General features: G+C 43.2%; 1 protein-coding gene across 1 annotated transcript in view; it reads right to left on the bottom strand.

Annotated features, from left to right (window-relative positions):
- LOC124788462 (toll-like receptor 2) overlaps positions 1-19,954 on the bottom strand; it is a 149,651-nt gene that overhangs the window by 77,699 nt on the left and 51,998 nt on the right. The window contains exon 3 of the mRNA XM_047255732.1: positions 12,233-12,543. Coding sequence (XP_047111688.1) covers positions 12,233-12,420 — 188 coding nt within the window. The 5' untranslated portion in view covers positions 12,421-12,543. The remainder of the gene's footprint in view (positions 1-12,232; positions 12,544-19,954) is intronic.

Raw genomic sequence — 19,954 nt, 5'->3', positions numbered from 1 at the left:
CATAATGATGTGGTCTGTGCTCGTATGGAGTGGACTAGGTCCTCTCGTCCAATTGAACCAATCACTGACTGAATATGGCTGTGTTAGGCTGGTTGGAGACCATTTGCAGCCGTCCATAAACTTCATGTTCCCAAACAATTATGGAATTTTTATGGATGATGATGCGACATGGCACTAGGCCACAGTTGCTTGCGATTGGTTTGAAGACCATTCTGAACAATTCGAACGAATGATTTGCCCACTCAGATCACTCGACTTAAATCGCATCGAACATTTATCGGACATAATCGAGAGGTCAGTACGTACACAAAATCCTGCACTGGCAACACTTCCGCACTTATGGATGGCTATAGAGGCAGCACAACTCAATATTTCTGCAGGGGAATTCCAAAAACTTGTTCAGTCCACGTCACGTCGAATTCCTGCACTGTGCCGCGCAAAAGAAGGCCCTACACAACATAAGGAGATATCCCATGACTTTTGTCACCTCAGTATATATACTCTTTCGAACGATTGTACTTCAATCCATCAACATAACACGAGAACAAATCACAAAACATTTGTAGGGATGTAGTAACATTTTGCATGCACTTCCTAAAGACGATTTATTCGGAAATTCATTCATTAATTCATTTATTGTAGGGACGTAATAATGTTTTGCATGTACTTCTTGAAGAAGAGTTACTCGGGACTTAGTTTATTCATTCATTCATTCATTCATTAAGTCAGTCAGTCAGTCATTCGTATACTGTTCTGTAGATCCCACCAAGAAGCATCAGGGATAGGGGACTGAGCCAAGGTACACGTTTACAAGTGACAAGCAATCTCTTACAAACTCGTTCTGTGTACTGCATCGTCACTAAACTACTACCACACAGATTAATACTGCTTGTGCTTACTGCAGCTAAACGCAGCCTAGGGAACTAGCTAGAAACCCATCACTTCGAGAAAAAAAAAAAAGGAAATGCTGGTACTCCAGCTATATTAAATTAAATAGAAATAGCTGTGATTTATTTCCCACAACTAGCTTCTTATTTACATGATTGTATGGGTATTATTCAAATAAACAGTTTCCTACATATGTAACGGCAGAGGGTTACTCACATCGAGTATTTCTTCACACGGAGGTTCACAATGATCACTGGTGCTTGCCAAACAACGAGGAATGCGGAATTCTTGAATCCATATTTGTAGGAGTGACTGCTTTACTTTTTAGATGTTTATGAAATAAATAGGGTTTCCAAGTATTTCTATTTGCGTTAGAAGGGAGTTTGTTGATATTTTCGCACTGCATCACTAACTGTATACAGAATTTTAGGCAACTAGGAAAAATATAAAAATATTTTTATGCTTTCTATTGTAATCTACGTCTACACACATACTCCGCAAACCGCGGTATGGTGGATGACAGAGGGTACCTTGTACCACTGCTTGTCCTTTCATTTTCCAATCGCAAATAGAACGAGGGAAAAACGACTGTCTATATGCCTCCGAACCTGCCAAGTTCCCCTTATCTTCTTGGTCCTTAAGCGAAATGTGCGTTGGCGGCAGTAGAATTGTTCTGGAGTCGGCTTCAAATGCCATTTCTCTAAGTTTTCTCAGTAGTTTTTCACGAAAAGAAAGCCGTTTTCTCTCCAGGGATTCCCACTTGATTTCACGAAGCATCTCCACAATACTCACGTGTTGATCGAACCAACTGGTAACAAATCCAACAACATGCTTCCAAATTGCTGCGATTTCTTCCGATAATCTGACTTGATGAGGATCCCAAACAAGAATCGGTGGAACTAGCGTTCTATACGCGATATCCTTTATAGATGAGCTGCAGTTTCCTAAAATTCTCCCAATAAACCGAAGTCGACCGTTATTCTTCCATACTACCACCCTTACGTGCTCGTTCCATTTCATATCTCTTTGCAAAGTCGCATCTGTGTCAAGGAGCACACAAAAAAAGCTGTAAGAGTATTCGAACGTTACTCATTTGCATTAACTTAAATTTTTCTACATTTAGAGAAAGCTGCCATTCATCACATCAACTAGAAATGTTGTCAACTATGGGAACACACAGCAATCGTAGTCTTTTATATTTATGTTACGTAAAGTTAAAAACTCTAAAAGTGTTTTTTTTTTTTTTTTTGAAAGACAGGCATTGTGGCTTTGTGATGGAGTGCTTGTCTGATATGTGGGAGGTATGGCTTCGATTCCTGGCGGAATCAAGTTTTTAAGCAAAGGTGCATGTTCCATGCTATATGAACATTTCTGTAAATTGGAAAAATATATAAAGATGGAAAAAATTTAGTTTGTAATATCTTTTTTAAATTTAAACACTCTTCACAAACAGTCTTTTGTAAAAGATCGGTATTTAAGAGTTTTTCTGTTGGTATTGAAACTGGATTTTTGTGAGAGATATACACTTAGAAATAATAAGAAGTTTATCTTCCTTAAAAATATTAATTAGATATCCTAATTAGCATATATTTTATGAATTTTGTATTTTAATGACGTAGGTATTCGAATTGAACGAAAAAAATTACCGAAACGAGACTTGACCCAGCGATTACGTCTCGAACGCTACCGATTTCATTCAATATTTATGAATTCTGCAAGTTAAGGAAATGCTCGTAGAACACGCAAATTTATTTCAAACCCCTCCCCCCTTTCCTCCTCACCTTGTATACGAGAAATCTACCACTCTTCCACGCCGTTAAGTAAATAAATCTATCCTATTTTAGCGTAATACGTCAAAGTCGATATTCTCGAGAATTTATGATTGTTACATTGAACTGTTCAGGGGAAGCGATATTTGAATACTGATTTTCGCGTACCATAAAAATAAAAAATTATAAAATTCCAACTGCCGTGTGGTCTTTTTCTATCTTCTTACAGTTACTCAAAAACGATACCTTCCTGTACGCCAGAGCATTATCAGAAAACAGCCACAGATTGCTGTCCGTCAGATCATTTAGATATATAGAGAACATGAGCGGAGCTATCACACTTCCCTGGTGCACTCCTGTAAATATCATTGTCTCTAATGGATACTTGCCGTCGAGGACACAGCGTATGGGGTTCTGTTGCTTACCAACTTATCGAAACATTCAGGTATCTAGCAGCTTAATTCGTATGCTCAGACCCCCGTTAACGGTCTGTAGTGGGCCACCGTGTCAAACGCCTTCAGTAAATCTAGGAAAACTGAATCGGCCTGTTGACTGTCGTCAATGGTTCGCAGGATTCTAAACACAGTTTATTTGATTTTTACTACTAGCAGCCAACCTGCTTAGCTGAGTGGTAACGTGTTTCCCTCCAATGCAACGGGTCCAGATTCGATTCCCGGCTGGGTTGGTGATTTTCTCCGCTCGTGGACTGGGTGTTGTGTTGTCCTCACCATCATCTCATCATCGACACTCAAATCACCCAATCTGGTGTCACCTGAAATAAGACTTGTAACCTGGCGGCCGAATTTCCCCGAATGGGGCCTCCCGGCAACATCTTTAAAGAGGAATCTGCAAGATGTGCTGACATCTATTTTATCCGACAGTCTAACTCCTCGCTTCTGCTGGATAAATGCTTTATTCACTTTAGGAACGTTGCCCAAGGAGATAAATCTATAAAACAACTAGGAGTCAAAAAGACAAACAAGGCAAAGTCTTGTCTTTTAAGTGAGCGCAATAGTGACAAAACTCTCTTAACGAGCCATCAGTTGCGTTTCGATAGGTCAATCAGTGAGAGCATGTTCCTACGAAAGCTACTGTTCCGAGTTCAAGACCCGATACAGCAGACAGTTTTGATTACCAGGAACTTTCAGAACAACACGAGCTAGGCTGCAGAGAGAAATTTCATTCTAGGAATGGTGACAGACACTTGCTGAACTAAGTTCTTTCTTATAGTTTGTTTCTGTTTTAACTTTCTATCCTGTTGGCACTCAAGAAATTTTGCAACCAGTGTTTCAAGATCACGAAATTATGCTTCTCATGCTACCATGACTTTTATGGTTGTTTAAAATTGAATGTTAAGGATATTTGTGAATTAAGAAGTAAACTGTTGAGAACTTGTGACAGGGCTGTTGGTCTATCACCTGAGGTGTATTTGTCGCGGCTAAGTTTGGGCCTTTGAGCATTATGCTTGTATTATCAGCAAACGCTACGGTTTTTGAAATGCCTTTTAGACCACTGCAAGAACATTTACGTAGTTTAAGAACAAGAATGGACTCACTACTGATTCTTGTTGTTCCAAACATGTTTCTTCTTTGTGATATAAGCTTCATTGCTATAGCACAGCACACATTCTACACTACTGGCCATTAAAATTGCTACACCGTGAAGATGACGTGCTACAGAAGCGAAATTTAACCGACAAGAAAAAGATGCTGTGATATGCAAATGCTTAGCTTTTCAGAGCATTCACACAAGGTTGGCGCCGGAGGCCCCACCTACAACGTGCTGACATGAGGAAAGTTTCCAACCGATTTCTCATACAGAAACAGTAGTTGACCGGCGTTGCCTGATGAAATGTTGTTGTGATGCCTCGTGTAAGGAGGAAAAATGCGTACCAACACGTTTCCGACTTTGATAAAGGTCGGATTGTAGCCTATCGCGATTGCGGTTTGTTGTATCGCGACATTGCTGCTGGCGTTGGTCGAGATCCAATGACTGTTAGCAGAATATGGAATCGGTGGGTTCAGGAGGGTAACACGGAACGCCGTGCTGGATCTCAACGAGGTCGTATCACTAGCAGTCGAGATGACTGGCATCTTATCCGCATGGCTGTAACGGATCGTGCAGCCACGTCTCGATCCCTGGGTCAACACATGGGAACGTTTGCAAGACAACAACCATCTGCACGAACAGTTCGACGACGTTTGCAGCAGCATGGACTATCAGCTCGGAGACCATGGCTGCGGTTACCCTTGACGCTGCATCACAGACAGGAGCGCCTGCGATGGTGTACTCAACGACGAACCTGGGTGCACGAATGGCAAAACGTCATTTTTTCGAATGAATCCAGGTTCTGTTTACAGCATCATGATGGTCGAATCCGTGTTTGGCGACATCGCGGTGAACGCACATTGGAACCGTGTATTCGTCATCGCCATACTGGCGTATCACCCGGTGTGATGGCATGGGGTGCCATTGGTTACACGTCACCTCTTGTTCGCATTGACGGCACTTTGAACAGTGGACGTTACATTTCAGATGTGTTACGACCCGTGGTTCTACCCTTCATTCGATCCCTGCGAAACCCTACATTTCAGCAGGATAATGCACGACCGCATGTTGCAGGTCCTGTACGGGCGTTTCTGGATACAGAAAATGTTCGACTGCTGCCCTGGCCAGCACATTCTCGAGATCATTCTCCAGATATCCAGATCTCTCATGTCTGGTCAATGGTGGACGAGCAACTGGCTCGTCACAATACACCAGTCACTGCTCTTGATGAACTGTGGTATCGTGTTGAAGCTGCATGGGCAGCTGTACCTGTACACGCCATCCAAGCTCTGTTTGACTCAATGCCCAGGCGTATCAAGGCCGTTATTACGGCCAGAGGTGATTGTTGTGGGTACTGATTTCTCAGGATCTATGGACCAAAATTGCGTGAAAATGTAATCACATTTCAGTTCTAGTGTAACATATTTGTCCAATGAATACCCGGTTATCATCTGCATTTCTTATTGGTGTAGCAATTTTAATGTCCAGTAGTGTAATATTAGATTCATTGCTATTGCACAGTACGTCAGTGAGTTTCTGTCCTTTCTACTACGAAAGCAAGAAGTCATCTGTGCACGAGAAGTACCATTTACATTACGACATTTTAATTTGCCAAATATAATCTTATGGTCTACACGTCATAGGCTTTGGCCAGTTGACAGGGTGGACTTAGCTATGAAAGGACATTTATTTTATCCAGACTGATGAGACAGTTTCACTACTGCCATCGGTTTCTTCCAGTTCGTTGGAGCAGCAGCCACTCACTCTGTCCCGCTACTACGAAATCTATGAACAGGTACATCGACGCCACTTTTATTGTATGTACTCACGGCGGCAAACCACAAAGTACTTTTTTCATTAGCTAGCAGCATCAGCATCAACATTCGCCACTTGGCTTTCTGGAACTACATCTAACAAAATAACCATTGTTGCATTGTAACGAATAGCATATGGTCTGATCCTAAAAAGTTCAAACAAACGGCCAAGGGTAGAAAACCGACAACGTGAGAATACCATAACATCCATCGAACAGAAAACGTGCCCAGTAGTTGGAAGAAAGCTCTGGCCATACTATGTGCCAGAATGGTAGCTGAAGTTAATCAAAAAATCATTGCCTAAAATTATTGACATACATCTGATGAAGAATTTTAGTACATATTCTGAGCTGAAATGTAATAAGGTGTCACGAATGAAGCACCTCCTCCATGCCAGCCGGCACGGATTCCGAAAACAAAGGTTGTGCGAAAATCGGCTTGTACTTTTCTCACGTGACCTCATTGGCTTGGGGATGCAAAAATGGACGCATATGTGCTCACATACAATGACAAACATTCACAGAATAACTGATGGTAATCATGTTTTGTCAAAAGCTGAGTTGTCGGGGACAGGTTTGTGACTCGCAGCGGAAAGAAACACAAACTCAGTCTGGATCACGATGCATGGAGTGAGTAGTGACAGCATGAGTAGCAAGTTAGGCCCCATCTCAACTAGTTAAATGCCAGCAAAATTATCACTCGTGAGAATCCCATAATGCTGTTAACTTTAAAATTTCAGAAACTTCTTAACTCGGGAAATCTGAACTAACTCCCATGAAAAATAACTACACACACAGAGGCGGTACATCAAACTCATCACACACCATCTCCGAGAGTCGTTAACTAACTCCATTCACAATTCCACCTGCCTCGCCTCCGTGCCCAGAAACCGAAAAAGCTTGGTGGGCCGAACTGATGAACACATAAAATGAAATCGTTAGTGGCACCTTCCACCTCCTTCAGTCAGAAGACAGGAGAGAGAATGCCTGTTTCCTGTTGCTCAAAATTTTCCGTTGGTTCCCCGTTTAAAAGTGCTACAAACGTGGGCGTTTCGTGTGAGTCTGAAGGAACTAAACGCGAGGCCACCCGTAAGAAAGATTGCATATATTACGCACCGCCTGAGTGGTGCCTCAAGTTAGCTTCGAAAATTAATCTCAGCTGCCGTTCTCAGGGCTCTGCTCCCAAGCTGAACCAAGAAAGTCCACCTGAATACAACAAGTTGCATGCGGTTGGAATTTGCACCCACATTCCTCCAATTAAACGATGACCTATGTTTAAGAAATGTGGTTACAGGTACATCGGGTGCTATGCCGAACACAAAAGTAGTAAAAGTGAAAATAAAACACACTCAGTTGCTGTTCCCAGCAAGATCTTCCTCCCTGGTATGGAAAAAATATGGGGAAACACAGACAAGGAAAAGACACTCTGCAAAACTTGATAAAACCACGAAATTATATGAAAGGTCGGTTGACTGGCGCTCTTCAACAGGTTTTATGCACGGGAGAATGATGGGAATGCTGAGAAATCTGAATTGACAGACAGCGAAACGTAGATCCCAAGTTGCCTACTGCCTACCTGGTGAAAGATGGTCTGTTGTGAACCGGGAGTACAACTGCATCGCGATATAAGTACTGTGATTATGACGCACCAGCTGTCGGAAATTTGTGATTAAAATTTCAAAACACAACACTTTTCGGGAGGACATAGTCTTATTGTAAAGTTCTATAATTTAGGAAAACACAAATCATTACTTCGCATTAATTTACATAACAAGGCACATGTACTTGAACTACGTCTATATTGCGCAAGTAACATTATTTTGAAAGTATTATGCCATTATGCACAGGCAAAAATAAGCAAGTAACAAATATGCCTTGCCAAACATATAAGACCGTCCATTATTTAAGAGACAGTCAAAATAAGACACATGGAAAAAAGTAAGTAAATCATTTATTATTTTCTAAGTATTCGACATAACTATTATCGTATTTTACGGTCTGTAACACGCACTTTTTTCTTCGAAAAATTGCCTCCGAAATAAGGGTGCGTCTTATACTCGAAATTAATATAAAAACGTCCAGCGCTTAATTTAAAATTCCCACCAGTCTTAGAAGTGCCCATATATTCGATGCGGCGGGAAACCTTTCTGTGTCTGGCAAAACTGGATTCAACTGGCAGCGGTGTACCGATGAGACGAACATGAATTGCGGTGATTCACGAGTTTGCTGAGACTGTCACCCTCCCGCCCCACTATCGCAAACGCATCGCAATGCCTGGCCTACGATGCGTCACTGCAGTCTACGATGGCAGTTATGTTGAATTGAAAGCGATTTGTGTTATTGGTAACAGTACAATATTTTTGTTAGTGGCTAGTTTCAAATGGCTCAAATGGCTTTGAGCACTATGGGACTTAACATCTGCGGTCATCAGTCCCATAGAGCTTAGAACTACTTAAACCTAACTAACCTAAGGAAATCACACACATCCATGCCCGAGGCAATATTCGAACCTGCGACCATAGCGGTCCCGCGGTTCCAGACTGAAACGCCTAGAACCGCTCGGTCACAACAACCGGCAGCTAGTTGCGTATTGGGAAAAAAGAAAAGGTATTCATATGACGCAGGCTATAAATTGAAAGTAATAGCATATGCAGGAGAATAGGGTAGCTGAGAGGCATATCGGCTCTCCACCAACAGAAAAAAATCCATTAGCGCTTGATGGGATAGTAAAGAAGAACTGAAAAATATGAGGAAGACTAAAATGTGTAGAGGGCTGAAAGCAAAATGGCTAAAACTAGAAGATGAGGTATTGAAATGGATTCAACGACACCGTCAAAATGGTTTTGGAATTAATACAGAAATGATGCAGAAACATGCTCGTAATCTAGAGCTACAGTGGAACTTAACAGACTTTAAGGGTGGAGTTGGTTGGTGCTATAGGTATTGAAGCGTCATGGACTTAGCATGCGAACCAAAACATCTCAGAAAATGCTACTAGAGTATGGAGACAAAATATTATCTTTTCATCGCTTTATCATTCAATATCGAAGGAAAAGCAGTGTGGAACCAAGCCAGATAGCGAATATGGACGAAACTCCTCTGACATCTGATTTGCCGAGGAACAGAACTGTTTTCATGAAGTTATTAAAACTCTAACTATAAAAACAAATGGACATCAATGAAAGCTGTACGCTCTTGTCCTTTCATGTTGAATTGACAGTACTAAATTTATAAGCTGTGTTGCAAACGACAACCTATACGTGCGAACGAAAACAGTCGTGTAATATTTTAGAAAACTCATTGAAAATGCCTAGCAACAAGGCGAAACGCGTCTGGTTGCGTAAGTTAAGTATGAAAACTAAATGTGCAGCATGTAAAAGGCGTTTTTCTTTCGACCTACAGTAATTCTTGCGTTTAAAAATGGTAACATTTAAAACTTATACACCTTTGTGTATGTTAGAACAAATTTTCAAACCATTTCTCCACTCTCATGTTGGCACTTGTAATCATAATATCCTGCTATTCGGCGATTAAGATGAATAAAAGAGGCTAGGCATTTGGTTCTTGTGCATTATGTTTTCTCTACTGAGAAGGGCAGATGTTGCAGGTGAGAAGTGGTGCCACTTGCAGATCAGACACAATATAGATTCTCGGAAACGACCAGACCATTGCTGCAGGTGGGTTTCCACGATCAGCAAGATGTTCAAAGGTTCAAAGAACTTTCAGTGGAGAATATATGCTAATATATGCACATTGCAGAGGTGAAAAAGGCTTTTCAGCTGAAGCAGCCAGAGAGGGCGTCAAGCAACGACTACCTCAAACAAAGGAAATACGAGATGAAAGGGTAGGTTCGAGAGAAAAGAAGTAGTGAAACAGCAATTGAACAGCTAGCGAAAAAGGAAGACACACCAGATATCTTTGCTTAACATAGGGGATATTACATTTACTTGATGAGATGGGTAATTTAAGAAATTCAGTAAAGGAAACAGGCGAAAGGGAATATAGACATACAAAAAATAACAATGATGGAAACTGAAGAGTGGCGAAGCAGGAATGCTGCCAAGGAAGCATAACTGAAGGAAAGAGACAGCACCTATCAGAAAATTAAGGAACATGAAATAAATTCGGTATCTCCTGCTCTGTTAGTTGCAGAATACAAATAACAATAAATAAAGGAAGAAACTAGATAACGAGATGATTGAGATAGATATCATCAAATAATGAGAAAAGAGAAGCTAGTACTAAGTAAAGAGGGGGATACTGAAAGGTGAAAGGAATGTGTAGAGTTGTGATATAATATTAAGTAACTAGAAGAGATTGTTATGGAAAGGGCACACGAAGTGGATGGAGATGGACAGGATGATCCGATATTAGAGCAGAATTTGTCAGAGTACTTAAGCTGAAACAATTCACCTAGGTCAGCCTACATTCCCTCCACAACCCAACCAAGGCAAAACTATTGCAGCTGTAGGTGGAATATATATTAGACAGGTGGAACAGATTTTTAGAAGACTATAATAATCCTAATAACAAAAAAGGCTGATTGCTCTGGCGAGGTCGTGCGCCTACTCAGCCAGCAGCCAACAACACAGGTGGGCCATGAGGGCAATCGAACTCTCTGTAGATAACCTCCACGAGAGGGCTGTCCACGGTCACGCCGCCAGGCAGCAACCTCAACACGCGAAGAGGTTACAAACCTTTTCTCCTCCGTGGGCCTCGTGACCGAAAATAGTACCAGCAGTACCCTGGGATATGGGCAATATTTAGGCCGGCACAGGCGACGATGGACCAGTTCAGTGAGAATGAGCGTCCTGGGCCGGGTGCCAATTGCGGAAACATTCCAACGATCAGAATCTCGCTATGGAGACTCCGCATCTCCGAGTAACTACTGCAACCTACATCCTTCTGAATTTGCTTAGTGTGTTCATCTGTTTGTCTCCCTTTACGATTTTTACCCTCCACGCTTCCTTCCAACACTAAACTGGCGATCCCTTGAAGCCTCAGAACGTGTCCTACCAACCGATCTCTTCTTTTAGACAAGTGGTGACACAAATTCTTGTTCCCCCCTATTATGTTAAGTACCTCCTCATTAGTTACGTGATCTACCCATTCTTACATAGAACATCGATTCCAGAACGGGTTCGGCCGGCCGGTGTGGCCGAGCGGTTCTAGGGGCTTCAGTCTGGAACAGCGTGACCGCTACGGTCGCAGTTTCGGATCCTGCCTCGGGCATGGATGTGTGTGATGTCCTTAGGTTAGTTAGGTTTAAGTAGTTCTAAGCTCTAGAAGACTGATGACCTCAGCAGTTAAGTCCCATAGTACTCAAAGCCATTTGAACCATTTTTTGCTCAGAGCCATTTGAACCAGAACAGGTTCTTTCCTTCTGAGGGACACCGCTGTAGATCATGTCATACCTGTTTTCTTGTTGTGGAGTGGTCATTACAAGTAGTCAGTCTGAACACACTATCTATTCCAAGCCGTTTATTTCTGTTGTATGCCCAGGCTGTCCTAAATTTATCAATCTGGATTGCTTTTTTGTCAAGATTTTATGATTTCTCCATTACAGGATACTGGCCTGTAGCCAGGGCATCCAGGTGGTGGGCTGCCACTTTCATTTATCCCAGCACACCTATTTTTCTTTTTTGGTTGTCTCTCTTAGATGCGTTCTTTCACTACAGCTGTAGATCGATTTTGTAGGATGTCCTTCCTGTTTTTCTTCGAGGTTGTCTCCTCTAGGAGAGTTCACTTCCGCACGCTTATGAGCCTTCCATCTACTGCCCCCCCCCCCCACCCCATGTTGCGGATTGCTCTTCGTCTAACTCCCTTCCAAGAAACCTGTATGGCTTGTGTCGCCCTGCCACGAGCTTAAGCTCTCTCGGTCGTAGAAGAATGTACAAATCTCCCGGTATGGCGACAGTCCTTGAGGAAATTGAAAGGAAAAATAGTCCTCCTCGTCTCCTGGATAACGTGCTGTTGCAACAGTAACCCAACCATTGCCATGGTCATAGTCTACTGCATTATCTGTAGTAAAATTAAACACAGCCCCCGTAAAAACAGAAGGGCCATGTAAAAACACTTGTCCATTAACAGGTTCAGCAACAACATCATCTACTGCTTTATAAACAGTAAAACGGGGACGTCTTCTCCTCAAGTTGTAGCGCCGCATTGTACGTGCTGCTGCTCGTGCTGAGTGCGGTGTGTAGGACCAACTCACCTGTAGCTGACGAAGGCGTCGTACTTGAAGTCGTGGTCGTCGGCGGCGCCCTCGGCGCCCGGGCGTCGGCGGCCGCGCCTGGCGGCGCCTATCTTGACGCCGAGTATGTGGCGCAGGTAGGTGAGCTCGAAGCGGTAGGAGTAGCAGAGCGCCGCCACGAGCCCGGCCAGCAGCCCGAGCGCCGCCATCGGCACGCCCACCGCCACCGCGATGTCCACCAAGCTGCAGCCGTCCAGCACGGTCGGCGAGCGCACCGCCAGCGCCGCCGGCTTCGCGCAGAACACCTCGCCCGCAACCGCGGGCCTCTCGTCCTGCGAACACGGCCAAACACCGCCGCTCAATATTAACGGTACGAATCATATTCTTACTTTTCAAAATATTCACTGGTTGCGATCCGACAATGCATGGGTAGTACTAAGGACTACCAGAGATATGCAGAGACAGGTGGGTATCGACAACGGGCTTAGTAATAAGGAATGCTGGAGAAATGCAGAAATGGAGATATGCGGACAGCAGGGTTAGTACCAAGAAATAGTGGTATGCAGACAGCAGAAGTATCCACACAGCACGGTTAGTACTAACGACTGAGGGAAATGTGGGCACAGATGTATGCGGACAGATAAATTGGTACTGAGGAATGTTAGGGAAATTGGTACACAATGCCATGCAAATAACTGGTATAGTACTAAGGAATGCCGAAAAAGTGCAAGCATTGAGGTATGCAAACAGAACAGTTAGTACTAAGGAATTCCAGAAAAAAAGCAGACACTGAGGTATGCAGACAGCAGTGTTAGAACCAAGAAATTTTGGAGAAATGCTAGCACAGAAGTATGCACATATCAGGGTTAGTACCAAGGAACTTCAGGTAAATGGGGCTTAGAGGTAGCATGGAGGGCTAGCAATACAGAATGCTGGAGAAATGCAGCCATGGAGGCATGTGATCTTCAGCCTTAGAACTTAGTCGAGGGAAATGCGGGCACAAGGGTATGACCACATCGGCATTAGTACCAAGGAATGTCAGGGGAATGCAGGCACAGTGGTATGTGGGTGGCAGGGTTAGTACCATGGAATACTGGAGAAATGCAGACATAGAGGTATGTGGTCACCGGGATTAATATTAAGGAGTGCTGCAGAAATGGTGAAGAATGCAGGTAACTGTGTTGGTACCAAGGAATGTTGGGGAAATGTGGGCACAGAGATATGTACACCTCAGGGTTAGTACCAAGGGACGTCAGGGAAATGCAGGCATAGATTGTAGGGTTAGTACTATGAATGCTGGAGAGATGCAGACATGGAGGTATGCTGTCAGCAAGGATTGTGCTTATCAGTACTGCTGAAATGCAGACACATAGGTAAGTGAAGTGCATGGTTAGCACCACAGAATGTTGGGAGGTACACAGAAAAGAGGGTTAGTATTAATGAATGCCGGAGAAATGCAATGTAGCAATACATTAAACAGGGTTAGTACTAGGGAATGCTGAAGAAAGGTGGACACAAAGGAATACTGACAGCAGGGTTAGTACTAATGAATGTCAGGGTAATACGGGCATGGAGGTATGCGGAAAGCAGAGTTGGCAGCAATGATTGCCAAGAAAATGTGGGCACTGAGGTACGCAAACAGCAGTGTGTCCAAGGAATGCTTGGTAAATGCAGACACAGAGGTAAACACATGTCAGGATTAGTACCAAGAAATGTCAGGAAAATGTGAGTATAGAAGTATATAAACAGCAGGGTAGTACAAATGAATGCCAAAAACGTGTGAGCATGGAGGATTGTGAACAGCAAGGTTAGTACTATGGAATGCTGTAGAAACGCAGACATGGAAGTATTCAGTCAGCAGGGTTAGTACTAATGAATGCCGCAGAAATGGGTACATGGTGGAATTTGGACAGCAGGATCATTATTAAGGAATGTTGGTGGAGTGCTTGCATGGAGATATGCACACTGTGGGGTAAGTACTAATGCTTTTCAAGGAAATGCGAGCACGGATCTACGTAGGCAGCAGGGTTAATAAAAAGGAATGCTGAAGAAATGCAGAAACGGAGGCATACGAACATCAGGGTTTGTCGGAGAATTTCGGAAACCACCTCTGTTAGTTATATTCTGAACGGCAAGAGAAGAGCTTTCAGTTGGAGTGGCTTGGTGCACATGATTCGCGCATTCGAGACAGCCAGTCAGACCATGACATTTTATTTACATTACCGTGGCAACGCCCCAGTGTTTCCACAGTGTTAGGTGACACGTCCTTTCAGGCAGTTGTGCTGTGTGTATCGTATAGGTTTATGTTTATACACATGGATTCCACTAATTCTGTGAGTCCCCTGCAGCGTCGAAAATGCGTTCCAGTAGTGCAGAAAAGAGAACTTTTGGAAAAGAAGCTACTCTTAAATCTCAAGCACACGAATTTTTGTACAGAATGCCTGTTTACTTTGAAAGGAAAAGAGACAACGGGGAGCCTTTGATACCAGTGAGCAAACTGACTGACAGGGTGACAGAAGCATCAAACATCTCTAAAAGGACAGTGAAGAGAAACACAAACGATAAAGAGGCTGCCAGCTTAGCTGGAAGCCCTCTTATTGCGATGCCAGGAAAGTCGAGTTAGAGATCGTATCTTTTGACTGAGGCAGACAACTTTGACCAAAATGCAATTAAGCAACACATACACGCGTGCGACAGCAGTAACGACAATCCGACACTTAAAAAGTTGATGACATCATTGTCAAACAGTGGTCCGTTCACAGGCGGATCGACAAGTCTCTCCATCGTTAAGAAAAAATTGTCTTCCAGAGGAAAAATTTCTCCGAAAAAAAAAGTGCTGATGGAATGCAGAGACTTTGTGGCGTGGAGATGTTGCTTCCTACGTGAGGTGCTAGCTGTGAATCCGAAGAATGTAATATTGATTGACGAAACATGGGTCAACTTGTGTCATGTACGATCTGTCACATGGACAGAAAAGTGCGCCACGGAACTATGAGCGTGCCAGCTGGTAAGGTGGGGCGACTAATTATTGTTCACGCTGGCTCCATGAACAGCTTTGTGCCCTATGATAAGATGGTGTTTCAGTGAACAAAACTGTCGATTATTACGAGGAAATGAATACAGATACATTTTAAAAAAATGGTTCAAATGGCTCTGAGCACTATGGGACTCAACTGCTGTGGTCATAAGTCCCCTAGAACTTAGAACTACTTAAACCTAACTAACCTAAGGACAGCACACACATCCATGCCCGAGGCAGGATTCGAATCCGTGACCGTAGCGGTCGTGCGGTTCCAGACTGTAGCGCCTTTAACCGCTCGGCCACTCCGGCCGGCCAGATACATTTAAACACTGGTTCATTACTCTCTGGTAGGTTTTGTAATGGACAACGTGGTGTACCATTCTGTAGAATTAAATAAGGCACCAGAGGCTGGTGCAAGGAGAGACGAAATAGTCATCTGGCTGAAAGATAATAAAATAGGATTTGAACAGAATGTTCTGAAAGTGAAACTTCTGGAATTAGGAAAACGATACAAGGCACAGGAGATGCAATATGTAACTGATACGTTATCAAAGAACCATTGTCGCAAAGTCATACCACTGCCATTGCGACCCCCTCGATCTTGCCTGTGCTCAAATAAATGCAGATGTCACTAATCGAAATGAAACTTTTATGTTGCAAGACACAGAGAGGCTGATAAATGATGCTGTCACGCGAATAATGCCAGAAAACCGGAAGAACGCCATGGACCATATATGGAAAGAGATTGTAAGGTCGAACACAGAAGGAGACGTAGGGAAAGAATCAATATAAAACATTGTAATTTCTTTACTGGTTGATGAGGATAGCAGCAGCGAAGATGCCGAAGGTTGTTTGGTCGTGATGAGAGATGATCAATCACATGAAGACGATCTGGGGTTTTCCGTTCTCTCACACCAAAAATAAAGGTAACGTCTTCCTTCGATATTTTACACGTAACATTTGTGCATTTTTGCTATACCTTATTAATGTCGAAAATCTATTTGTATGGACAGAATGTCAAAGCAAATACCTTTCAGCCGTCTAATTTCCAAACTGTTATTTTATTTGGCTACCAGTTTCGGCGATTTACTACGCCATTTTCAGGCCCTCTTACCGACGTGTAGGAAGATTCCAACCTCTGCTCCGGTCAAAAAAGGGGTGCCTGGTGCCTGTAGATTTCTGCTTGATATAGTTATGTACTGAACAGCCGAGTCCCTCAATCATCTCCGAAAAGGTAGACATACACCGACTATTTGTGTCTGTCTGTGTAAGAAAGCAAACACAGTTAACGCACGAGAAAAAGTGATCAAGGAACTCATCATTTCAGTAGAATGATACCAACAAGAAACCTGCAGTGAATCGTGTGGCATTTTCAAGCTCTGCAGTAATGGCTTCTGCGCGGCCGAAGGGTGGGAGGGGAAGGTCATCCCCCCCCCATCCCCCCACGCCCCTGCCTCATTAGTTGCTAGCCCACTACACGTCGAATATTGGCAACTAGTTCTAAGTTTAGGGGACTGATGACCTCAGATTTTAAGTCCCACAGTGCTCAGAGCCATTTGAACCATTTGAACTGGCAACTGCGCTGACAGCTGCCGCAGCGCTTCTCTCTCCGTACTATGGTGGCCGTGTTCAACAGTGCCGCTCAAACTGGTAATTGTTTAGCGGCATCCTGTATGAATAAATAGGGGTCAAAGTCTTTGAATGCATGTAGATTTAAACTTTTATCAGTACATAACTATGTAATACTACAGCTCGATGTCCAGATTCCTTAGTCGTTCGTGATAATTCCGCTAGACTGACTTGCATTTAACAGGCGGCAAGTTTTTGCATAAATACAATGTAATGTTCGAAGTGGAACCAGTTTCCCGTAGCTGCGAGTGGAATTCTGGTGCGATGTAGCTCGACAAGCTAAAACTGTGGTTTCATATTTAAAATGGAAGCACTGTCCCAGAGAATTAATTCTTAATCACATTACAAAGTGCTAAATATAATTATTATTATTATTATCAGGGAATCTCCTTTTTTCTTTTTAGTACAAAGACGTGTGGATGCATATAGTGCTATTTCAGACGCATTATGCTTGTTCATTGAGTAGAAAACATGAATTGTTAATTGAACAATTTGCCTTTTTGATATTAAACTCCTCCATGTCATATCTGGAAGCAGTTTCGTGGTAGTAATGAATCTCTCGACTTATCTAAAAAGGTAGATAAGAGTGCAGTTTCAAAAAATTTCCCACGAGCAACAGGTACAGTTCATATGTGTTTGATGTTGTGTCAACAGCTGGGGGCGATCTGAATTGTTATATCATTCTCAGATATCAGGTACGCCAAGATCGCTTATAACTCTGTTTACTGCTTACTAGTATAGACAGACCAGGGCTGTCATAATCGGATGTACTGACATATTGGCAGAAGCTCATGATATTTACAAATTTGCAAGCCACGTAGTGATGTCGCGTCGTTTTACAATAAATGGTAGCGAGGAACATCAGCAAATGAAACACAAAATACCACAAATATAAAACACGCATCATCCGGTGCCGGCCTCTGGTGGCCGAGCGGTTCTAGGCGCCTCAGTCTGGAACCGCGCGACCGCTACGGTCGCAGGTTCGAATCCTGCCTCGGGCATGGATGTATGTGATGTCCTTAGGTTAGTTAGGTTTAAGTAGTTCTAAGTTCTAGGGGACTGATGACCTGAGATGTTAAGTCCCATAGTGCTTAGAGCCATTTGAACCATTTGATCATCCGGTGCTGGTGTCCTACCAGCACAATGGTGAATGTTAATAAGTTACAAGATCTGATTATGTTAGCACAGATCTGTCGAAACCGGTAACCAATAAAAAGGTTGAAAAGCGGTCTTGCCGTAACTGATATTTCAGAATAATATAATTCTAGTTAAACAGAGACCAAAAACTGTACCGCAACCTAATTAAAAATTGTTATGGTCATCGACAAATATGAAAGTAAAGCGTTAAAAAAGTGGGTAAAGGATATATCACTTCAAGGATATGTTTAAAGTAAACAGAAAACAAACACAAATTTTTGTAAATTTTTCCACATTTATTTTTAAAACTCTTTACTCGCTCTGGGGAATTACCGGTATCAGCGGCAAAACACTCACATTCTTTTACAGAGGCTATATAATTTTTTAATGCTAGAACTGCAGTAAATTGCGTAACACATGTAAGTATGCGTATTAATCTCGCTGAAGCGAGGTCGCAATTCACTACCGTGTGTAGCTTGAACAACACAACTTGTCGCCGTTACTGCGCTGCAAATTGTTTCGTAAGGTATGCCCGCAATGCACACCTTGCATCAAAGGCGCCGCGCGTCCGAGGCCGCTGACTTGGTGTGTGTGTGTGTGGGGGGGGGGGGGGGGGGAGGTGGGGGGGGGGGGCATCGCGCGAATACGCTGCGGATACCAAAATCCTTGAGATTAGCCTCCGCATACAGGCAGACATGTATCCATGTCCCAAGGACATTGTATTGTGAAGATACAGACACTGTATAAATACACACATTGTAACCATCAATGATGTATACAACCCTCGGTTCAAATGGTTCAAATGGCTCTGAGCACTATGGGATTTAATCCGCTGCGGATACCAAAATCCTTGAGATTAGCCTCCGCATACAGGCAGACATGTATCCATGTCCCAAGGACATTGTATTGTGAAGATACAGACACTGTATAAATACACACATTGTAACCATCAATGATGTATACAACCCTCGGTTCAAATGGTTCCAATGGCTCTGAGCACTATGGGATTTAACATCTGAGGTCATCAGTCCCCTAGAACTTAAAACTACTTAAACCTAACTAAGATAAGGACATCACACACATCCATGCCCGAGGCAGGATTCGAACCTGCGACCGTAGCGGCCGCGCGGTTCCAGACTGAAGCGCCTAGAACCGCTCGGTCACACCGGCCGGCTCCAAGCCTCGCACAGCTAAAATGTCTTCCTGTGCGGAAATCGCGAACTATGTGAGCATAAGGCCTGAGACTACGTGACACATGGATGTATGGATCGGTCCTTGAGGCGCGCTCGAGCAGCCGAAGCTGTTAAGGCGACGCTCGGGATAAACGGGAAATCATGGTTCGAGTCCTGGTTCGGCACAAATTTAACATGACGTAAGATGCTGACGTCAGTGTATAGTCACACAATACGTATCTATTTCGTAATGCTTACCACAGCTGCATTCGTAAGTGACATGTATGCATTTATGAAGTACATCGTGTTTGGAAGATACAGACATGGTATAAACACAGACATTGTAACCATCTGTCAAGCCAGATACTGTCACCTAGCGATATGTGGAAAAGAAATGTATAGCATAAGAGCCATTCTGCGGATACGTATCCTAAAACCTCTGCTTTAACTGATTTGGCGACTGTGGGAGGACTGACGGAACTACAAAAATGACTAATGACTTAGTCCACTCTATAACAAATATGCTCCCCTAAAGATTGGAAAAGTAGGAAGGAAATCTGCACCGTGGCTAACCGAAAAACGAAAACGGCGCACGAATCTCAGAGAGACTGCACGTCGGGCATACAGACTCAGCCCAAGGCTGAAAATCATGTTGCCTACAAGCAGAAGCGGAACAGAGTCAATCAAACTGCGCGAAATGCAAAGCTGCGGCACATCCATACATTAACCGACAACAGAAACAGATCAGCTGTCCTATAGAAAAGTCTATATGGTCGAGGTATA

Source organism: Schistocerca piceifrons, chromosome 3 (genome assembly GCF_021461385.2).
Source record: "Schistocerca piceifrons isolate TAMUIC-IGC-003096 chromosome 3, iqSchPice1.1, whole genome shotgun sequence".
Taxonomy (NCBI): Eukaryota; Metazoa; Arthropoda; class Insecta; order Orthoptera; family Acrididae; genus Schistocerca; species Schistocerca piceifrons.
Note: the sequence above shows the minus strand (reverse complement) of the source record. Positions and strands in the feature narration are given on the sequence as shown.